We start from the raw sequence: 23,971 nt of genomic DNA, 5'->3' as shown, positions 1-23,971 counted from the left end.
CAGGAGGACAACGACGAAGGGAAGCGCGTGCATGTACGCGCTCGCGTGTCTACGCGCTCGCTCTCCCGTGTACGTGCCGGCGTGGAAGAGAAGACGAGAGAAAGAGAGAGTATTGATCCCACCCTCTCTCCAGGAGCAGGAACCCCTAGCTGGCCTAACTTCACTCCCCCTTCGTTCCACCCGCCGGTTGTTGTGTGCTGCATACCAATTTGCTTGATTTTTTTCCTTCCATTCCTCCTCGCTCCCGGTGCCTGTCTCTTTCTCGCTCGCTCTTTCCCTCCTTTCGCTCGTTCTTTCTTCTCTCCCCCCCCCTCCCGCTCCGTAGCCATCCCTTTTCTTTCCACCCACCCATCTCTTGCGGAGCCGTCTCCCTTTCTCCGTATCTTTCCGCTTCGACTGATACGCGCTACTTCCTGTCTGTCTTTACGCGCGCAACAAAACAAGCCATGAAAACCGTATAATTTCGTTTAGTTCGATTCTTCTCGGCGGCGGGGAGGGATCATTTTTCAGCTTTCTGCCCGGTCGAAAAACCGAACGCGGTGGGCTACAGTTGGCTTTTCACGTCCCGGCTCCCGTCCCGAAATAGACGAACGAATCCCTGAACGAGGGGAGGAGAGACGCGTGACGTTCGCTGACGCGGTCTCTTTCTCTTCGCAGACGATTACAGGAGCCTTCCGGGCGAAATTTTAACACAAACGAAACCGCAGCACCCGGCGTTGAAGTAGTAGCCAGAGGTTGTAAACGCCGCTCGCGAATGTACGGGATTACGAACGATCGTAATGGACAACTGTTCGCGCCGCAATAACATACATTTGCGAACAATCGGCGCTGGAACGGTGTGTCCAACAGTCGTAAAACCGTCTACCTAGTTACACGACTGCCCGTGTATTCCTCAAGGAGAGAAAGAGAAGGAGAGAAAGAGAGAGTTGGAGGGAAAGAGAGAATGGAAGAGATAGACACGGTGCTATCGGTCGTGGCGAATCGGACGTTTGAGAAGATTGCAAGTAAGAAGCTCGGTACATCGAGCAGAGGGACAAGCAATGGGGTGGTGTAGAGAGAGAGAGAGAGAGAGAGAGAGAGAGAGCAGGGAAGCGGTAGCAAAATGGGCGGGTAAGGAGCGGGTTTGAACCTCGAGATAAACCTGGCCTCGTCTGGAATCTTCTATTAGCAATTACAGTTGTAATTGTTTCCTGCAATATGCATGGGAATAGTGGAATTATTTAAAAACCACCCCTACCCCACCGGCGCCCGAGTGGATGGGCAGGGCCGATGGTGGCTGCTATCGGGTGGACCGGTGATACCCATTCGCTTATTTCTCTCTCTCTCTCTCTTTTGCTTCTTCTTCGCTTTTTCGGTCTTCTTCTTCTTCTTCTTCTCCTCGTAGCGCTACCGTTATCTTTCCTTCTTACCTTCTGACAGACGAGAATCCCCCGTTTCCTCTCTTTCTCTCTCTCTCTCTCTCTCTCTTTTCACCTCCGTCGCGTCTTATATTTTAACGCCGGACCCTCCGATTCGTTTTCCCTCCGTACCGAATCGTCTCACGATACCTCGGAGAAAACCTCGAATCCGAATCTCCGGCACGGTTAATGGTTAATGGACTGGAAACAATTTATCCGCTTAGATCGGTCGCCGGAGCGCGCGCGGCCAGCCCCACCGAGGCGGTTCTTTCGACGCGTGCGAAACCGAGTGTGCGCTACTTGCCGTCGTTGTGCGAGAGAGCGTTATTCGGTGATGTGAGCGGAATTTTGGGTCGCCGTTATCGAGTCGTGCTCTCAAAAGTCGCCGTAACCTCTCGCGCCACCGACGTTCGGGATATCATCTCTTTCTATCTTCGCTCTTCTGTCGCTAACATATGATCCAGAACGTGTCACGTTCGAGAGCGACGCGCACGAATGCGACCGCGAGATCCTCAACGATCGTTTCACCAGTGCCCTTGCGCTCGCATACGGGGAGGAAGGGGAGGGCGGTTCATAATTATTATCAGTAAAATTAATCATATCTCGCTAAGGGGGAGATTATCTCACTTTGTTCCATTTATCCTTAGATTTGAAGTATCTCATTCTTCGCCGTCCGTACGGAAAGAAGAAATCACAAGAATGCGAAAAAATGACTGATGTAGGAGAACTATTGTTCTTCAATAGTGTACCGATAATTCTTCCGCATTCTTGTAAGTTTTCCCATAACAACATGTGCCGAGCCGGCTAGAGAGAACGAGACGTCGCGCTTAGAGGAGCTCCCGAGGCCATAAAGCAGCGCGGACAATTGCTCGCTAAATTCCCGACAAGGCGGCGAAAAAGTCGCGACAATAAAATCGACGGGGGAGCGGCGGAGGGCTCGATTCGGCGGCGGTGCGGCCGTTTGGAAGAACAATGGGAGATTCGAGCAAGTTTCCACCGTGCGTGGCCACGATGGCATCTGCGCGGCGCGGGTTTCGCACGAAGGCGGTGGGAGCGCGAAGAAGAGGACGGTACCGCGACGACGAGGACGACTACTACGACTACGAGGACGACGACGGCGCGGCTGCCCCTTGCCAAAATCGGTTATCGGCGTGGATAAATGTCCCGGCGCGGGTACGTTATGGAGCAAGCATCGTCGTCGCCGGCGTACACCTCGGCGATGCAGGAGTCTCCCCCACCGGCGAGGTTGCTGCGTCCACCTTCGGAGTCTCTTCGCGTAGCACGGTGGCCGGTGCATTATCATAACCGCATTCTCGTGCCTCGACAAGACCAACCCTTTTCACTTACACATCCGCAGCCGCGGGTATCTGCCGGTACCAAGCGGGCGTGCGCGCCTGTACCGCGCCGATATTTCTTTATTTCTTCCGCCACGCTTAGCCGGCTTTATCTCCGCCTACTTCAACCCTCTGGTCTTCTCTCGCTGCTTTCTCGGCCGCGTGAAAAAGCGCGAGCGAGCGAGGGAGAGAACGAGTCTCGACACAGGCCGGTAAAGTTTCGATGATTTACATCATCTTTCGAGAGAAGTGATCGGGCTCGGTCGGTTGCTTCTTAGAAGACGCGACCGGTATAATTGAGGGGTATGATATAATGGCGAGAGATGGCCTTTCGTTTACGCGCGAAATTATAAAGGCGACCGCTGCGGGCGGTGGTAACGTTCGGATGCTGGTGTTTAGTGAGCGCGATGCACAGCGATCTTGCGGAGACTTGCGCTCTCTCTCTCTCTCTCTCTTGCGGGTCGAGTGCTTTCGGAGTTCGCTGAAAGCAGAGGAGATATTGATCCGGTCAGATTTCCTCTGCGGCTTAGTTTGAGAAAAAATTGTTCGGGCGTCCCGCAAAGAGATGACGGTGTAACGAGATATTTTTATATTACAAATTTCGATCTGCGAGATATACATGAGAAATCCATTCTGAGTGAAATTCAGAGAAAATTCGGAATATACGTGATCACATGACTCGTAATCCGTTTATCCTCCTCTTTTTTGCTTCACTTCTATTTCTCACTTCTTATCTTTTTCTTTCAAATTATATTGCGTCGAAAAGTTACCCGCTTACGAATAACTAAATAGGTAAATAAATAAAAATATCCGTTATTCATTTCGTTTCAGGTGCAATAATTTGCTAAAGGCGCGCGACTGGTTAAGGATTAATTGAGTCAAACAGTTACGAAGACGACAAGACGTGGCAGAGAACGTGGGCGAGAACTGCTCTCTCTCTCTCTCTCTCTCTCTTTCTCTCTCTTCGTTGCGACATGCACGTATCGTTTAGGTACTCCGCATGTTGCACCGGAATGTTGCAGTCGCAGGTGAGAACGCCGACAACATCTGCCGGGCGAATGCACGAGTTTTGTTCGGTGCGCGCGCGACACAATAAATTGCAAAACGCACCGCGTCGATTGCGCTTAAGGCGACGTCCCCGGAAGAGTATTTATAACGTGCAAAGGCAAGATCGGTCGCAGGTACGCGCGTTCGTGACTACCGGCCGTTTTAATAAGTTATCGAGAGGTATGGTTGGCCGGATTTATTTTCTCGGAGGGCAGGAAAGCAATCCAAATAAACCCGGCGAGGAAACAGCCAGCGGACTTCTTTGCGGGTTACGGAGAGAGAAGATTGTAAATTTTCCGCCGATTACACACCTGACGTGTGCGGAGATTAGAAATCTCCAAATTATGTCGCGAGTAAAATTTCTCTCCGTCCAAAATATCAACAGACCACCGCGGACTATTTCGCTCTATCCCGCTTGCTCGAATTCGAACGGACGGTGAAGAATTTTCCAATGAAACATATAATAATTGCGTCTCGATAAAAAAATATCACTAGAGCTCCATACGAAGGTAAGTAAGTACGGAAAAAGGTAAAAGGTAAAAGTCCACGGGAGAGCGGCGCGATTCGCGAGGGAGGAAACGACTCGATCGCCCACTCGATCAGCTGACGGTTCTGTGAGCTCGTGACGAACGTGTTTTCCTGCTCCGGCGAGAATATACACGGATAACTCGAACTATAAAGAGTCGGGGATAAATATTAGAGGCACGCGAATTAAAGGGATTAATGCCGAGACCCGACCATCTCGCCCAGGCACGAAATTCTTCCAAGAAGACACGCACCGGTTGGATTCTCGGCGTCCTGTAATCGTCCACGGCGGCGCACATAATGTCACGCTAAAGCCGCGCTAGTACATTGTATCGCGACAGGGACGAAGGAGTCGGCCGTGTAAACTCGACGTGCACATCGTGTCACCATTCCGGCCGAGTGAAATCAACGTTTTTCCCAGCAGCGCCCGCAGAAACCGGCACTGCTAAGATCGTGAAATGCGTAGAAACGGGAGTGGACGGGACGGGCAGGAGGCGGTGGAGGAGGAGGGGGTGAAGGTGGTGGAGGAGAAGCAGGCGAGAGGAGGAGGAGGGGGAGGAGGAGGCGGAGGATCAAGGAGGCAAAGGAGACGGCGGAGCGAGTCGGGCGAGGGGCAAGACAGGGACGGGGGGGATAGGAGGGGCAGAATCTAACCGAGCGGAGCTCGGTTTTAGGTCAGATCGTGCCGCGAAAACCAATCGCTGAGCGCACTCTGCGGCAGATTCGTCGCTATGGCGACTATCGGCGACTGTCGATCGCCAGCTGATCGAGCCGGTCGATCAAATCCACTCGATCGGATTGTTGCTGCGCGGATCGCGCGCGCCGGCCTCGTACGAGAGGAGGAACCCCCCTGCCTTTTGCCTCAACCTCGTACTGAAGCACCGGGCTGCGACGTGACGTTTTTCCATCGAAACACGTCGTATTATATTCGTTACAAGGCCGTTCCCGAGTAAGAAGAGATCCACCCTCGTCATATATTCACACGCATATTCAATGCGTGAGCAGCTGTGATTTCCCTCGATCGACCGTCGAGTGGCAGCGCTTTAAACGCATACGCCACGATCGTGAATCTCTCTTATGTTACTCTGTAAAAATGCCTCTGTTTAAACGAAGAACGATATCGTGAAGACTTTGAAGGTGGACAGCCATGAAGAAAGATAGGCTACTCTAAAAGCCGTCGCTGGATGTTGGACGCTGCGATCTGAATCTGACGGGAAGGTAAAAATTGCTCGACGAAAATTGTAAACCGGTGTCTGTCTTGTTTTCCGCGTTTAATTCGTTTTATTTGCATTTCATATTTTTTATAACGCCCTCAGGGAACTAAGCGAACCCGGAGCTGTGTAATAAACAACAAGCAACATATACCAACTGTATATTTTTCTTATTGAGAATTTTTCGTAAAATGGTGTCGTATTAACTATTAACAAGATACAATATTGTCAATGCGAACGCCTCGTCTCGCAGCTGGATCGAAAGACCGCATCCTTTCTGAAGGAAGGGAGANGAAGGAAGGGAGAGGGAGGGGGGGGGGGGGGTGATTAACACGTTCGAGAGTAGTACTCGAGAGTTCACAAACCGATATCGGTGATAAGTAATTTTCCGGGAGATAAACGCGCGCGTTTACGTTCCGCCATACTTATAGTTTATCGTCCTTTATATCGTCCGCGCTCAGGGCATCCCTCACCTCGTTCCCCTCGATCCAATCAGCTTCCTCCGCGCGCGTACTTTTAGTATTCCAGTTGGCTCGCCGTGCCCGTCGTTGCCCCGTTAATCACTGTTATCGATTATCCGCAGGAACAGATCCACCCGAGTGCCATTTCGTCCTGCCGCCGACGTGATTCCTGACCACGGCCTGCCTCGTCGCGCGCAACGACGAGTCGTTGCTGCTGCGTAATATTTCCTTCTTTTTTTTTCTCTCCCTCTCTCTCTCTCTCTCTTTCTCCCTCTCCCTTGTTTTGTTTTTCGCATCTACTTTTTGCTCTTTCCAACCGATCCCGGGCTGGAAATCCGCCCGCGGCCTCACCTGAATCGTTTATAATCGCTTTGATTCCAGTATAAGCCGCACGCCGAAGTACGACCGAGTGTATCAGCCAGCGATACTGCCTACTGTAACCGTTTGCTAGCCAATCGATCGCTTACGCAATCGAGGCGACCGGTATTATAAGCAGCGAAGGACACGAACGGCAACGCGCGCGCGCGCGCGCGACCCGTTGAAAGTCCGTCCGAGAAACGCTCGAAAAATCCCAGTTACCTACTTTTTTACAGGCGAAGTTCGCTCATAAACATAAATTCCCGCGCTTTCAGCGAGAAGCAATATCATTTACCCGGATCGATCGTATCGGGCGGATCGAAGAACCGCTCCCGTTTATCCCGTTCGTCACAGATTGCGGCCGCCACTTGATGTAGCGTGGAATTTCACGTGTCTCGGAGAACGGAAGTAAATAAATGTATATTCACGACAGGCATGTAATAATAATAATAATAGTATTTCTTTACAGGACGCTAATAATTATACAGAATCTAAAAGTATTGAAGAAGCTAACATCAAGAGTGACCAAAAAATGCGGCAACAGCTAGTTTTATTATTATTGTTACTATGATTATTATTATCTTTCTTGAGTATGGTACAGAATATTTTGTACACTGCTTCGCCTAAATGATGTATAAATGAATAACAATATTTAGCAGAAGCAAATGACAACACAGAACATATATATAGTTGAGCTTGAATGGTAACAACGAAAAACATGTGACGAGCGAATAACAATATAGATGTTTCGATCGTCTCGAGATGCGCTTCTGATGACGTCGCAACAGGCGAATTGAACGGACGAGTTGCGCGTTCGCGGCGATCGCTACTACTCGGCGGTTGAGTACCGGTTCTCCGGCAACATCTAACGACAATCGCATCGATCAAGGGACATCGCGATAATTCCACCTTGCTTACGGCCCGCAGCGGCTCGTAGATCGAGCATCGCGCGAGCGACGCTGGGATCTCGATAGATCATCCCGTGGGCATTTTATTATCGCGCGCGCGCGCGGCCGCGGGATCGGCGACGCGTGGAAGTGAGAGGGCGGGGAAGTATGACCGCAACGATCGCGATGACGGCGACACCGACGCGTTTTCCACGTGTGTCTCGCGCGAGACACACGCGGGAAAAAAATAATCCGATTTCTCGTTCTCGTAGGCGCGGCCGGACCCGCGGAAAATTCCCAGGCGTTCTCCTCCCGGTTGCGGCAGTCAAGCGCGATCGCGCGCGTACACCCGCGTAAAAAAGAAAATCCTGAGCGCACGTTCTTGCGTGACGGGACTGGAAAATGATCCGAATGGCGACTGGACTGGCGGAAAGTAGCCGCGAGAAGGCGCAGGCCGATCGGCCGATTTAAGCGCGTCCGGACGAATTTCGTTCGCGCGGCCCGCCGGAAACGAATTTGCCTCGAAATTCGGCCGCGTTTTGCCAGCCGGCGAGCCGCGGGCCGTTCGGGAAATTAGCGCGAGCCCCCGCGTTGTTCGGGGAGAAATTGGCCGCGATACGTCATTTTTCATGTTTCCGTGCGAGCGACGCGCGTCGCATTCCCATCCGGCGCGATCCAAGTTAATTACACGCTAAATTTATTTCACGAAAGATAGCCGACCCGATCGATCGTATCTGTGCGTGCGGTCTTTTTTGTTATCCAATCGTATCGCGCCGTTAGAAACAAATGGCGTCGCATAATATTACACATGTCTGTGTTGTCCGCGATAGTGGGAGAAACAGGAACACGCTCATACGTTTCACAATAAAGTGGTAAATGTCAAGAGCGTTAAATCTAGTTAAGCTTCCAGCGATTAAGGCTGCATCGACGGGGCCACCGGGCGATATCGGCACTTCTGCTGACGCGTCCGTCTGGCAAAAAGCCGATGATCCGAACGTAATTATGGATCGCAAATGATTTGTCATTTACCGCGCGAGAACAGCTCGATATTAGAAATTAACTACGACGCTGTTTTGACGCAATTATCCGGCAATTATCCGCGCGGTAATTGCATGTCACTATTTTTACCTGCGAGCGGGAGATTATAATTCGTGCCGCTCGCTTGTTTGATTTCGACGACTAGACGATGCAATTATACCGACACGACCTACATCCGACGTTTTTCCACGACGACAGTGTAATAACCACACGTCGCACCGTTGATAATTACTTAGAGTCGCCACAACCGGGGGGGAGGGGGAGGAGGGGGAGTTCGTTACCGGCGATTGTTCACTAGCGATATCAAGATATCGACAATAGGAATGACATAATAATCATAATAAATACAGCGCGATTAATATGATTTCGGACAATATTCGTTGACGTCGAGTTTTAAAGCTGTTTTACGATTCCTGCGCTCAGAGAAAAAAAAAAAATTAGCCATAGCGCGGTGAATTGGGAGGTAGGAAAAAGTGGCTGATTATTTTGGTAAATCTACAAATGACTTTACTGCAGGAAATAATTAATAAATGTAAGTAGACACTGTTTTGTCCCAACGGCAAATTAACGTTGGCTTAAAGACAAATTCGGCGGAACATTTTCTATCCTGGCAACAAAACTGTCTCCGCTCAGATCACGAATAATTCGCTAGTCTGATTAAGCCGAGTAAATTTTCGTCGCAACGAATATGCGGCGATGGCTCCGCTAACGGCGGCATTATTTTTCCCTCCGTATGAGTGCGTGTCGCGTTTCTCGGTGGTAGAAAATTTAAATGTCCAATGAGACAAAAGTTACCGACACAAACTTCACAACAGTGACTCATTTAGACCGCGCTGTTCTGCGGGGTCGGAGTTCACGTCCTGCGTTTACGATCGTATCGCGGGTAGCGCGGGAATTCGACGCACGTAGTCCCGATCGACGGTGGAAAGTAAGAAAAAATCCGGAATAAGAGATAAAGAATAAGAAGGAAAGAATGAGAACATAGGTCGATAGCTCGCGCGTCAATAATTTCGAAAAGCCGCCGTCGGCCGCTGCTTCGATAATCACGACGGGTTTGCACCCGGGGGACCGTCGGACGGGTGGCACGTCGATCGGCCAATTAAGAGGTGTGTTTGCGCAAGGAGAACACGCCGCACGCCATACCAAAAGACATATAAATCGCAATGATTGTCAGGTATCGGAGCTACCGCCCGCTGGGATGAATATTTCGCGATCATCGGATCGCCGTTCGCGCACGAGCACGCCGCAGTGCGTGACGGATATGAACGGATATAAGTCGCGGCCGCGAACCTCTTAATGAACGACATACCTCGCGTATTGCGTCCTTCCGGTGACAGTCGATGGAAAAATCAGGCCACCGTCCGCGATCGATCAGATTACTCGAGTGTACGCGAGGAGAGTGGGGAGGCGTTTGCCTGCCCTCCCTAAATTTTGGCAGGCGGGGAAAATTCAACTATGAAAATCATGAAAGTAAAGAAATGTAACTGATAGATTATAATCCACATTCGATGAAAAGCTACAGTACGTGCGCTGTAATTAAGAACCAGTGATTATGTATTAACAATGCAACGACGTGCGTCACGCGGCCGACTATTCGCGCGCGATCGAGCGCGTCGAGGGTGAACTTTAGCCCCGAAGGAAAGCGCAATCAAACGAGTCTCCGTCATACAGACGCGATCGCGCGCTGATTTTCTCTTGCATCGACGATTGTTGATTTGGCAAAGTGACGACAGAGTGACAAGTACGACGAGCGAGTGAGCGAGTGAGACAGCAATTTTGCACGAACTTCCACGCGATCTTTCGCTCTCTCTCTCTCTCTCTCGTGAAATACTTTCCGGCGATAACTACGCGTGGGACTGTCGGGAGGGGAATGATAGAGTCGAAGAAGGAAGCCGATGCACCGCAAACAAATTCCAGCGAACAATGCGAACAACGCGATCAAGCGGCATCCCGTTGTTACCCCGCGAATTTCCCGTCGGGTGGACGAGGAGGGATCGGGGAGGCGAATGGGCGAACAGACTCAAAACACGAGCGGAACACGCGTTTCCAGGGGGAATTTGTATCCGCGCGAATCAGCAGAAGTTAGGGAGCCCGGCGAGTAGTTTCGCGGTCGAAGAAGTCCTCGCGGGGGCGGCGGAGGAGGAGGAGGAGGAGAGGGTCGAGTTTCTGGGGTGGAACAGTCCCGCGATTCTGCCGGTATAAAATCCGACGCACGAGCGGCAGTCGGAACGAGAAAGACAGCGACCTTAGAAACGGAGAGAAAGAGAGAGAGAGAGAGAGAGAGAGAGAAGAGGAGAGTTCGCGCGGCACGGCGCGGTGTGACGGGACGTCATAAAGTCCCATTCGTGCCGATAAAAACAAGCGGCACGGAATATGTACGTCGATATAAAGAAAAGAAGAAAAAAAAGGAAAGGGGCGGCGAGAGGACGGGACGGGAGCGACGGAACGACGGCGAGGCATCGGGCGGAGATCCAGCTACGATCGAACCGATCGTTCCGACGGTCCCGGCTTCCCACTAAATTTGCAATATACGATCCCGGGAAACCAAAACGAACCAGCTTTCACGACGTCGCGGGGAGGTACCTTCCCCGGTAACGATACGATCGAACCTCGGAGACGCGCGTCGTCCGAGAAAACGAGGAAGGCATTGGTCGGGGCACTCGTTTTAAAGGAGCCGAGAGATGCTGCCGATATATCTGTATGTGCGTGTGTGTGCGCGCACGTGTGTGCGTACACTGCGGGTATATATAGCGCATGCATGCGCGCATGTACGCGCGATTGTCAAAATAAGTCCGGGACACTCGGCCCCCGACGACGACGACGTTGGGCGACTTTGAGAAATCCAGCCGTCTCCTCGGCTTGGCGCCTCCGCGCGACAAATCCGCACCCCCGAATCGATCCTCGAGATTGGACGAGCTCGCTCGCCGGCGGATCGATCCGTTGTAAATCTTCGCGGCGCATCGCTAATGCCCCGAACGATTTCGAACGAAAATCTACCGCCCGTCGTGTGTGTACACATCGGGCGATACAATATTGATCGTACGTGTCGCGCCGAGGTGCCTCGAGCAGCTCAATCGAACGATTATCACGAAATCACGAGAGAGCCGATTTCAGCGGGGGAGGATCGATTCTCTGGGCGCGATTCTCGGGCGAGGTCAATTATTCGGGGAAATACGGGGTGTAGCTTTGGCGGCGATCTCGTGCGCGTCGCGCGACACCTTCCCCGACGGGTTCGCGAGACGTCCGGTTGGCAATGTTATCCGGCGACACCGTCTTTCGGCCGTCCCCGGCCTGATCCTCCTCGGGGTAGGATCACGCGGGCGTATCCGACCCGGCGATTCAGCGCGAGAATTTATGTGACGACGAGTAAACCGGAAATCGTGGATTGAACGTCCTCCGGATCCCCCTGGCAGCCTCCCCCTCCTCCTCCGCGCAGCCTCTTTTCAGCACGCTCGCTTGCGCCCGCCGGAGGAAGGAAAGTTTAACCGAGAGCCTACTCCCCCCGCGAGGCGTGTATCGCGGTCCCGAGGTTACCGGCGACGTTATTTACAGCTGGGAGCATGTTCACCGAAATCGGGAATAAATTATTTATCGCGCAGCTGCCCGTCGCGACTTTGTCATAAACGCACGTGGCAAACGAGCAGCCGGCAACGGCCGTAATGTCAGCTGTATTTTAACACTAGAAACAGCGAACCGGTTATCTTGACGCGTACGCTAAAAGGCAAGAGGAGAAAAGAAAAACATGAAAACAGAAAACAGGATGTCGTCACATAACACGCAGCAGAGACAGCGGAATCGCGCAGAAGAGCAGAAATACGCGTTCGATCTTTCAGCTCTCGGCGGGTGAGCGAGGCGAGAAGAAGAATAAAGTAAAAAAAAATAAATAAATTGCAGGGGGAGAGACAATTTTCCACACGTCTCTCTCTTCCCCTCGACACGCCGGAGGTGTCAAATGAAATGTACAAAAGTCCGAGTGAAAAATCGGCCCGCCTCGTTACAACACCGACGCGAGAAGTATTCCGCGCGCGTCCTTGAGCCTAAAACCGCGCGGAGTGAGTTCGCAGAAGGCGGTCGAGTAATTGTAGAATCTGCTGGACGCAACTTGTCCGCGAGGGGACAAGTGACGGGCGCGTCGGTCCTCGATCGCGGCTCGATCGTGGTCCGAGACCGCTCCGCTGGTGCTCGAGAGACGTCCGATCTCGTCCTTCGCTCAACGATGTCCTCTCGTCGTCGTCCTCGTCGTCCTCGTCTCCTTCGGATCTCTCGATCTCCGAGAGGATCTTCCCTCGCGGCGTGCTCTTCGCACGTACACACATACACACACGTGGAGAGCGTGCGGTTCTCCGGTCCGCGTGTCCGCTCCTTTACTTTCGTACCTCCTCTCCCGCGGTAGCCCTACGGCGCTGTCAGCCGGCGCGAGCGACAATGCCCGATGCGAGATAAGGGCGAGACCTTAAGGGACTCGGGTGAAGTCCTCGGAAAGATACGTAGCTGGAGTTACGTTCCGTATAGCCGTATACGCAAGAGCGCGCGCGCACGCCGCAAGACCAGATCGAAGATCTACTTCTCGGGATACACCACGACCGTATGGTCCTCGCCTCGGCTGCGGACACTTATTTCTGCGATGCAACATCCCGGGGAAAGAGATACCGGCCGAAAACGCGCCTGCAGACCACGGTGGCGGACGTACAATGCGCGCTTCGCTGCACCTCGCTCGTTATGGAAAAGCCGGCTCAGGATGACGCGATTCTAGAGCGGAGAGCTCGATGCCGATCTCGTTCCCCGTCGGGAAAACTCGGCGGATTCTTGCACGGCTCTCGTATATAACCGTGTGTGAATATGACACAACATGCCGATTATTAATTCGCAAACGTTTACAAGAGCTGTACGCCCGTGTCGAGATTTCAATTCTGCATTAGGTCTACTTAGCTCAACATTAAGTCTTCGAAGGTTTTCTATCGTGCTTCCTCCGATGCTACAAATGGCCAGTTATTCCCATTTTCTCCATTTCCGGGCTTAATGTAGACTTTAAAGTTTACCCTCGGGAGGTCTGAATTCCCTTTGCAACATCAAAGGAGCGTTATTGTGCTCCTTTGATGCTACAAATTGGAAATTATTCCCGTTTTCTTCATTTGAAGACTTAATGTAGAACCAAGTAGACTTAACGTAGGATCCAAATTCCGACTCGGAGTATTAACTGTGCCATAACAGCGATCAGCGGAATACCCAATCGGAACCGTTCAATTATTCCCTAGAAAACAGAATAGAAATCTAGGGAATAATGAAGCGATTCCGAGCGGAAACCTTCCATAATAAGTGTCCAGATCCATAATAGGTACCGACGAGGTATTCAACGGGAGGGGTAATTTGGTATAACGTGTATAAATAAAAATGAAAGTAGATTTTTGATGCGATTATCATCGTGTTATTCACGAAGAAAGATTCCTCACGCCAAGCGCCTCTCACGCGGCTCGTTGCATTTTTCTCGAAAGAAAGAAAGAAAAAGAAAAATCAGAAGACAAGAAGGAAAAGGAAAAATGTATATTCTGCGAATACTCGCGACGTTTAGCAGCTAGCACTGTGTATTAATATAACGGGCGTTCGATTTATAAATTTAATCAGCGCGGGGCCGGTCGCGCGCGGTCGATCGTCGATTAAAATACGGCGGATATCAGGCGGGACGCCTTGTCGGGTGCCTTTTGCTTCGTTAATGTCAAAGTTACGAGGCGTTCTCCTTTCGAAAGTGGGCATCTACATCGCGCGACGTTCCTTCCAGGCAAGAGACATTCCGTAGGAAGGAACGGAGCGCGCGTCGCGAGCGAGCGAACGAGGTGCCTCCATTCGGGGCGAAGGCCTCGGATATATTTTTTTCGGCCGACGCGGAGAAGAGAGAAGTAGGCGCTTAGGATTACGGGCGTGTGTGCACGCGCGCACTTTCTCTAGGCCGTGCCTCTCTCGAAAAGCCGATATTCGGCCGCCGAACTCGGAAAGTGGCAAGGTGGGCCTCTGACAAGGCCCCTTCTCGATGTCACCAAACTCGTTCCGCCGTCCAGACTGTACGGGCCCGGCCCATTTTTACGACTCCGGCCGGGCGTGCCGGCCGCGCGAGAGATATCCTAATACAAGGCAACGGTCCCCTCTGATTTCTGGGACATTCTAAAACTTCTTACATAACGCGCGATAGAATTTGAATTTTATCCCTCGTTATGCAATCGTAAAAGCCCCCGCGTGCAAGCGCACGCCCGCGCGCGCGAACGCTCTCGTCTCTCCGTGGCCGCCTCATTAAAATACGCGACGCGTTTACTACCCCCTTTTCGAGGCTCGGTCTCGGTATCCCGTCATATTATGTAAACAGACTTCGTAATAGCGCTAATATCTGTATTACGTTATGTAAGCCGTCGACGAGCGTTTCGAGAACGGGCTCTCGGCTCTGCTCCGTACCGGCGCCACGCGAACGAACGCGTTCCTCCGATGCCCACGGTTTACCCGCGCCGCGATGCGGGACACCGCCGCCGATTATTCCCGCTGAACCGACGGCAAATCGACGTATCGTAGGGACACTTGCGCTTACGTAAGTCCACCGGCTCGGCAAACACTCGGCTCGACGGTGATTCCGCATGTTAATGGCGCTCACGAGATACCGCGCGCGACCCCACTTCTTTGATCCCACTTGTGTGTTTAATGCAAGGTAACGTGATATGATTCTCGAGATAATTAGTGCGTCGAAGAATGCGCGATGCATAAACGCAACATCTACCTGAATCCTCCCTCTCTCACCTTCTCTCTCTCTATCTGCCTCTCGAAAGCGCGCGAGCCTTCCTTTTAATCGCGTATACATAATTAATTGCAGTGCTCTCTCAGTCTACACCATCACTCTCCTTCTCCCTTTTTATCTCCCCCCCCCTCTCCCCTCTCTCCTTTCTCCGTTCATCGAGTATTTAGCGCGATACCGAGACGCCTCGGTCGTTCTCTCTGCGATCTCCTTCTTTTTCTCGCAGACGCGAAGGAAAAAAATGCCTCCATTACAATTCGCCCCCGTTCTTTCCGCCTCCTCCTTCACCATCTTCTTCATCATCGCCGTAATTAAAAATTCCCGCGTACAGCAAGCTATCGTGTGGGATGATTCAATTACGGTTGCGTTAAATAGTATTCCATACAGGAATTTGTATCTCTCCCTTTCTCGTTCCTCATTTCGACAAAACGCCGAGACGGCATTACGGATTACGAAGGCTTCGAATCCTTTTTCTCGTCCGTTCAGACGACAAGGCGTTATTTCGTCCACTGGTGAATCGGCTGCGGACGGATGCGCCACGGCGGGTTTTGCCGCAACCACGTCGATCCGTGTCGCAGAAAGTAGAGGAGAAGACCCGGAAGCGGGATTACTCGCGCGCAGGACGAGTCGTCCCGCGATTCTCCAGATGGCGGATGCCTCCCCGTGGCAAGGAGCGAGCGAGACGGCGCGGCGTTTTAACGTCCCTTTTACGACCCTTTAAAATACCATCGCCGCGGTAGCTAGCGGGCTCTCTTAATTATTTTACGAGAATTCCGACGACAATGCTCGGCGGCAAAAACAAGCGGTAACACCCTGTCTACCGCTTGGCTCGCAAGCCGTAGAGATTACGAGCGAACGGGTTCGCAGCCAGCTCTAACGATGTCTTCTCCAAAATTGTCGGCAGTAACCGACGCCAAGTGACGCGCATCGCGAACGGCGGGAAGTCGGGGGGAGATAGATAGAATACTCTTGTCCTCCGATAAAATTATTTTTACAGCCCGGCGAAAAAACGTAACGGTCATCTGAACATCGATGCGATCTTCGCGCGAGGTAACGGCGACGCTCGCCCGCTCGCTCTTTGTCGCATCCCGACGGCGAGATCGTCGGAATTAGCACGGATGTCGCATTAAATTTTATTACCCTAGGTTATTCGACCTACTAAGAGACGATGGGGACGACGACGACGACGACGGCGACCTGACCGATGAGAATTAAAAGCGAAGCGATACGCCGCTAACCAGACCCGGGCGCGCTTTCCCCGAAAGTTTTCGACGATTTTACGACGAAACTTCCATATCCGTGTCACGCGAAAGAATGACGGGGAGAATCGCGCATGAATAATGCATCGAGCCACACGACATCGAGAAATAAACATCATCGGGTGCGGGCCACGCGAGGTCGACGTACCCCAGGAAATTAATAATTTTCGGCTTTGCGTCTCGGCCGGCCAAAATACGCGCCATTAATCACACTGACGTTCGTGATAGGCCTCTTCCTCGCTGTTCGACGAAAGGCGCGATTTTTCGTCGCTGCCCGTCGTAGATACGCTAATATCTGCGCGAGCGAGCGAACGAGAATGAGAAGGGGGGCGCGAGCGCCAAAGAAAATCGCGTCGAAAATCGAATATTTGTAATTTATGCGCGTCCAAATTTTATCGCTCCGGTGGCAGCTGATTTATCGGACGGACGAAAAAAATCCCGGCGTCTGACCCGCGTCTGGTAATTTTTAATCGGCCGCAACGTAATATTTCACGCGGCCCGCTGCCGAGCACGGGATTTCGAGACTTTAGAGCCCGCCAGATCCGTTCGTTAATAATGGGATAAATAATTTCACAAGAGCAGGTTCCTTGATCTCTCCGAGAGATAGAGTGACCGTCCCAATTTTCGCGGGATGTCTCGATTTAACTAACGAAAACTACGTTCAGTTGATCACTCAGTTATTTGATCTTGACATAATAAATAAATCTTTTACTCATTTACCTACGTTTATCTCATTTATTTATCTTTTATTAAAAGTCCCGATTCTTAAAGTCGATAGTCCCTAATTGGTTGATCGAGAGTTGGCCGTCCCACCACGAACGGATGTGTTGCCCGTTCTCGCGGAGCCTGTATCGGCCGAATTTGTTCGCGCCGTGTCTTTTCTCACCAGACTCATTGCGTCGTATTACGTTTTCCTTTTCCATTGAAGCCTGTAATCTTATCTTCGGCTCACACGCATATGCGTTTCACATCTCATCGTCGCAACGGCCGTTCGTTGCTTCTTCAAGCGGCGTCTCGGCGTCCCTATTAATTGAACGTTTCGCGTCTCCGGGAGACTCCGGCGGCGGACCAGGATCCAGGGAGCCGGAGCGAAGCAAGCGAATTAGGAAACTCGCGCTAATTCCCAAAATTAGGCTCTTATCTTCGACGAGCCGCGAACGGAGAACGCAGGGGGAAGATGGAGCTGGAGGAGACGAGGACACGGACGCGCAACGTAGAACAGAAACAAATAGGACCCCCGGCCCAATTAGGGATTTATTTATGTGCCGGCGGGCATATTAAACGGGCGAAAATATGAAGGCAAAAAAAGAAATGAAAAGAGAGGAAAAAAGGAGGAGAAGGAGAAGAAAGCCGCGTGAACGTGTCCACTCCCAATTCGAGCCGGGCCGATCGTAGATACACGTCGCGCTTATAAAGACCGTAGCGGGGCCTCGTTAACGAACTGCCAGGGCAGTTAAACATAAATTGCAGCTTTGAACCGTCTCTCTTTCTCGCGGCGTGTTCCGTGCGGTGTCTTCTCTCAGTGCGTGCACACAGCCCCGCTTTCTCGCCTTAAATCCGCGACCGACCGGCCCGCAATTTCGTCGCCGCGAAACGGTCTTCTCTCAAGTGTGCGACGCCGCCGACACGAAATGAAGCGGCCGGATTATTAGCGCGCACATGCCGCTCGATCGAAAATCGATCGGTCCGCTGAGGAGGAAGAGGAGGAGGAGGACATACACCCGATCGCAGAAGTGGAAACGCGGACGCTTTGATCCGGCGAATCGGCCCGAGGAGACGTTCGTCGCTAAATTAGCTTCCGAGGCGCATCTCCGCGGTCAAATTATTCCGTTCGCTGGACCGAACGCCGATCGATCGAGGAAACGAGGTGCACGAATACCCCGTGTAGTACCCGAGAGACTTTGGTACCCGACAAATATTCAAAAAAATTCCCGCCACCCGAGCTGCTGGGGTATTTAGAGAAGTCTAGGGAGAAGTTTCGTAGTTTTTCTTTTCAAGGAAACGGGATACCCAGGTAGCCATACTCGTGTATTATCGAATACCGAAAGATTCCGGTGCGCTCGATTAATACCCAAAAGACTTCGATACTCTGGTAGCATCGAAGAGAAATTCCCTTTAGAGAAATATAAAGAGAACTTTTGCAATTCTTTCTCTTAACTACTGTTACGAACGAAAACGTGTGTAACAATACCGCTTATTCAGTGCACCGGAGCTACTTTAGATTCCTGGGTATTTAGAGAAATTTAAAAAGTTTCGCCATTATTCCCGGTAACTGCTAATACGAACGAAAACTCGCGCGATAACACACTTGTTTGGCGCACCGAGCCGGCGACACTCATGACAGAGTCGCCGGTGTATTCACGGTTTATCACGGAATTATCGATTTGCGTAAAAGCGAAGGAGCAATCGTCGCCGCTTGACTGACAGGGACCTCTCGTCCTCGCGCGCGCGAAGAATGGTAAGAGGAAGAGAGCAGGAGGGGAAGAAAGAGAGACGTACAGACGCGGACGGACAATGTCGCCTCGTTTATCAGAGCGGCATTGTGTGGGGGCCATCGTTGCCCTTCTCGACACACCCTTTGTTGGTTACATCTCCAGACCGCGGAGAGCACGGGACTACTCAATCCTTTCTTTCATTCACTCTCCCGAGACTCTTTTCATTTTTCTTCTCTCGCTTACACCGCCGCGTAACAAGAACCGGCCCGGGGTCGGCGGAGGACAGAGGAACCGCCGTCACGTCCCCGTTCGCGCTCTCCACGGTTATCTCTTTAAAAAGCAATTGTACTCGAAAAAATGGTTCCCCGCTATCTGGAAAACGGATCGCTCGGCACCGAGGTGGAAGGTTAAACCGTTCCCGCGTACACGCGCGGATGTCGACAGGGGCGTATCTCTCTTTCTCTTTCCTCCTTGGCGACGGTACGTCTTCTTTCGGCCAGACGGCATCTTAACCGGAAATTTGTAACAAGAGGTGAGATATTTTCTCAGGCCAGTGAGAGCCGACGCAGACCGATCGTTGCGAATAATTAATTGCCTCATCAAAAAAACTTTACATCAGTTTTAATAGGCTAAACGTAATCGGCTGTGATTTTCGGACTGTCTATTTATCCGAAAAGATCAGACCACGTCGGCTTTCATCAGTCGGTTAAGGTGTCTTATTCGATTGGAGATCTGAGAATGTTAATTATTGAAATATTTGCCGTGAATAATTCCCCGCCTCGTGTTATTTTATGTAATATCACATCGAAGTTCACCACTGTCTTTTCATATTGCACTGTGAAATTTTAAAACCAGCCGCTCGATGAGGCTCGCACCGCCCCATTGCGGCATCCTATTCGGAGATATTAAGGTACATCTCACCAAACATTCAATAATTAATTTATTTGATGCCGAGCGCGTATATGAGAGTGCATTTGATGGAGTCTCTGCATTTTGCGTATAGTCGAACGAGAAATTTTGTCCGCGTTGAATTCGTGTCGTCGAGTAAATATACACGGCCACGCGTGGCACTTGGTTCGATACACGACCGTGTTTCTTGATTGTCATTATTATTATTATTATATTTCATCGTGAATTTTCCGGATGCAAATAGGATAATTAGAATGATACATAAACGCGTGAATTACACTCGACGACGTGACTTTCCTGAAATCAACACGCGCCCATCGCTAAATCGTTAGTAATGTCAAATAAACGATATGTATTTTCTCTTTTTTTTTCGATCGGTGCTGCTCGAGCAACGCAGCTTGCGAGTAAATTGTTCATGGCGAAAAGAGATGGAGAGAGCGAGCGAGCGAGCGAGCGAGCGAGCAAGCAAGCGAGAAAGAGAGATAGATAGATAGAGAAAGGAAGAGACAGAGAGAGAGAGAGAGAGAGAGGAGCACGACCGCTTCGCGAGTTCGACGGGAAACCGAGAGGGAGAAACGCTGAAGCGCGATTTACCATCGGTACACGGGTACATCCTGTACGGCGCGGAGCGGTGCGATATTTACGCGGGGCGTTACATAATTTAACGGCCCGCGCGTCGCATAATTTAGAAGCCCGGAGTTAGCGCGAAGTAGCTATAATTTCATCGCAGGTGGTTATATCTCAGGGCCTAACCGCGACGAAATGTTCAAAATAGTGGTACAGCCGATTGCTTTTAAGGCGGAACACCTCTCTTCTTCTGGTCGACTAGTCGCTCGATTCCTCCCCTTGTCCCTTCGCCGGCACCTTCGCCGAGCGAAGAGTACGATTTATTTCTTCCTTTTTCCGGGGGGGAAGGAGAATCCTTACACCATCCCTATCCTAGCCTCACGCTACTCTCCTCCTCGCGGTGTCTCCTCCGAGAAAGTAGCGAAAGAGATTAGCCGGCGCAGCGAGTTATTCGTTGTAATTAGAGAAAATGTTAATTACAGCCGGGCAGGAGTGTACTGTTTAATTTGCAGCCGGCGACGGCTTAGGAGCGATTTATTCCGGCGTGTAATTCTCACCGTAATATCGTAGTGAAAACAACTTAATTCTCTTTCTTTTTATGAAGACGAAAAGGGGAACGGTGCCCGTGGATCGTCGTAAAGTCTTCGTTCGCGACTCGTTACGCGTGATTATGGCGGAATAACGTTCGTAATGCGAGCAAATCGCGAGAGAATCGGACGTTCGCGCGATGAGAGCGATCTCGAGTAGCGAATTTCGGCAAAGCTCGCATCCGGCTAAGAGAGCCCAATCTCAGATCTCCCGGCCCGTGTTACAACGTAATAATTTAGGGCCGGTGAATACGCGCGACTCGTAAAGCCGTCCTCTTCGGCAGCGTTTAACTCGGTTTTAATGATCTCGAGGCGTGGACAAGCCCGATCCAGACTCTGAATGGTGCGCCGCCGAGGAAATTATTCCGTACCGGAATGACGTCGCGCCGCTCGCCTTTCAATTCCCCCTTCCGAAGGGAAGGATACCATTCCGCCGCGTGAAAATCACGCCGGGCGTCTCGCGACGGAAGTTTCGCCACCGTGTCGATAATTGTATCGTGAAAAGGAATGTAATTAGTAAACAGGAACAGACACTCTCACACATATACAGTGCAGGTGGTAGTAATTAGAGGAACATCGGAAATTTATGCGAGATTAATCAACCTAATGATTAATAAGCTTACGTGCACATATCTCGATACGGTAAATTTTAAAACGTTATAAATATTAATGCAACCCGTCGACGTGAAATTAATAATACGGCGTAAATCGTTTTCAGGGGGAGGTTTTTCGAGACCGGAGACTCACGCGGAAACGACCATTTGAGTCTTGCCGCTTCGAAACAATCATTCACGTAACATTGGTGGCTCGATTGGACAGCAGGAGGTTTGCAGAGGGGAACGAACGTTACCTACGTATATAAAAGAAGAAAATGGCAGTAATTCGGTAAAAACTGGACCACCAGGCAGCGGTAGACCCGTTACAAATTGTTGTTCCAATGTCATGCTACCGCATTCGACCATACAGAACACGGCTACTCCTTCGGTCATCCTTTAGAAACGTTTTCATTTGGTGTTTACCTAACAGTTACTTTCGTTCAGCAGGTCACTATTCTTTTGAGTTTTTACGGCTTGTGCGGGTCTCAGGTGCAAACGATTCCTGTCTTTGTTCGGAAAATGACGAAAGCTCTGTCTCGTGTAACTCGTCAGCCCCCATTATTCGCATACGTGAGAAAATGCGAAAAAAAAAAATACAAAAGAATCTCAGGAATTTCATCTCAAGAATTTCTCTTCGTCTTTTCTTTTTATTATTAGCTTCTCCGCAAATGAAAAATGAGCTGCGCCAGCGGGTGATCTCGTAAAAGACATTCAACCGTTTTATCTACATTATAAACCCCGCAAAATATTAACTGCGAATTCACTTCGTGAATGTGGGGGCTATTGCAAAAAATAAAATATTAATTTTAACATTTTTACATGTCCCAGAAAGTCTATCCCAAATTGTAAAATTTATGATTATGCATGACTATTATGACTATGCATGAAATTTTTTAATTACGCGCCATTCAGTTGATTCAATTAATATTGTTTTCGAAAAATGTGCTTATCGCTGATGGGACTTGAACTCGGGAACTTTAGACTTTCATCAGTCAATTTTGTTACGCACCGCACCACCGCTATGCTTTAGCTACAAACATGCGTTTTGTATTGCCTAAGTTTTAAGACGATAACCGTCACTATGGAATAAAATTAACGTAACGCCCAGATTAATTTTCACTAAAATGGAAAAAAAAAAGGTATAACAAGCATATGTATATGTTCTTATGTTGCACCGATCACCCCTACGAGCTCTTATCGGCCTTCTCTCCTCGATTACTGATCGTGAATATCAACGGAGCCTTTTGCATCGGCCATTCTCATTGCAGAAGAATCAGAGAGGACAGCGCGATGTCGCGAGAGCGGACGTTGACTCGCGCGGTCGCGCGGATGAAGATAGCGTCGCGCCGAGGGGCAGATATCGATCGCGATTTCAGGTTTACGCGGATCTCCGAGAGTCCACGCGACAAAGGGTCCTAATCTAATCTAACTCATCTCGTCGGCGCGGCTGCTTAAAAGGGGAGAGACGGCTGATTTACCGTTCTACGGATGGAAGCGGCCTGCGTTAATGCCCATAACAGCTTCCTGGCGGCACGTTGTCAGCAGCCTCGTCAGCAACGGCGCCGATGACACGGCCGGGAACGACGAGCGAGCGAGTGTGCGAGCGAGCGCGTCCACCACCGTGGCTCGTTGTAAACGACGGACGATGTAAACGTCCCGGACCACCCGCTGGTCCCGTGTAAATACGGGCAACGGTCGAAACGACACACACGTGGGTCAACCAGCCGGCAGCCGACCAACCGGTCGGTCGGCCGATCGACCGTCCGACCGGCTCGTAGACGGCAACGGTGCTGGTACACGCCGTTTCGTTTACAAGCGGCGCTGGGACGGTAAACTTTTCCGTGTACCAGCGCGCGCCGTTGGATAATTCGCAGGAAGCAGGCAGCGGCGAATTTTCGATACCGGAACGCAAACGGGTGGCAAACGGTTATAAACGGAAAACAAACCCGGGGCGAAAGTCGCCGGAATTGCGGCTGTTTTTCTCGTAACTCTCGCGGAGCTCTGTATTTGCGGTCTCGACCGGTCGGCCGGCCAGCAAAATTCCGCTGCCAACATTGGAAACGAGATTCAGTCATGGCTGTTTTATCAATCTGCGTGGATCGTGTCTCGCCGGATTAAGCGATCCCCGCTGTTCCCGCGCGTTATTTACTTTTATTGCTCTCGCTCCACGTCGCTTCTGCAGGCGATTGCGTGTGAACGTAGGAGAGAATCGAAATAATGTCACGCGGAACGATTAATCCGACGTTAATGACAGGCGTCGAACAGCCGTCCTATCGTATTTTCCTCTCTCCGAGCGAGCAATCCGAATGCCTCGGCGGCCTGCGCGAGCGAAGTGGTCGCGCGCGAACGAAGCGTCTATGCGGATGGAAGCGGGCTTCATAAGCCGGCGGAAGCTTAAACGATAATTGTTCCGGCTGACTAAGCAGTTAACGTCGGACCGAAACTTGAGGACTACTTGAGCCATTAGCCTTCGTCTGCTTCGTCTCTTCTTCTTCATCCTCTTCTTCCTCCCCGAATTGTAACGGCATCCCTCGAGCTGAAGGCGGCAGGCATAAACACCGAGGAAGAAGGGGCGAGGAGGGGGGGGGG

General features: G+C 51.0%; 1 protein-coding gene across 2 annotated transcripts in view; it reads left to right on the top strand.

Annotated features, from left to right (window-relative positions):
* The window catches only part of LOC106750299, a 296,840-nt gene extending 274,353 nt beyond the window's left edge, over positions 1–22,487 (top strand). Inside the window, exons 2-4 of one of the 2 annotated variants that reach the window (XM_014630549.1) lie at positions 3,563–3,759; positions 6,608–6,740; positions 6,802–6,953. In XM_014630549.1, coding sequence (XP_014486035.1) covers positions 3,732–3,759; positions 6,608–6,740; positions 6,802–6,880 — 240 coding nt within the window. In that variant the 5' untranslated portion in view covers positions 3,563–3,731 and the 3' untranslated portion in view covers positions 6,881–6,953. Of the gene's footprint in view, positions 1–3,562; positions 3,760–6,607; positions 6,741–6,801; positions 6,954–21,504 lie in introns of those variants that run through there. The other variant, XM_014630546.1, reaches the window with a different exon arrangement.
* Positions 22,488–23,971: the final 1,484 nt, after the last annotated feature.

The sequence above is a fragment of the Dinoponera quadriceps genome, unplaced genomic scaffold (assembly GCF_001313825.1).
Source record: "Dinoponera quadriceps isolate SergipeBrazil2010 unplaced genomic scaffold, ASM131382v1 scaffold5335, whole genome shotgun sequence".
Taxonomy (NCBI): Eukaryota; Metazoa; Arthropoda; class Insecta; order Hymenoptera; family Formicidae; genus Dinoponera; species Dinoponera quadriceps.
Note: the sequence above shows the minus strand (reverse complement) of the source record. Positions and strands in the feature narration are given on the sequence as shown.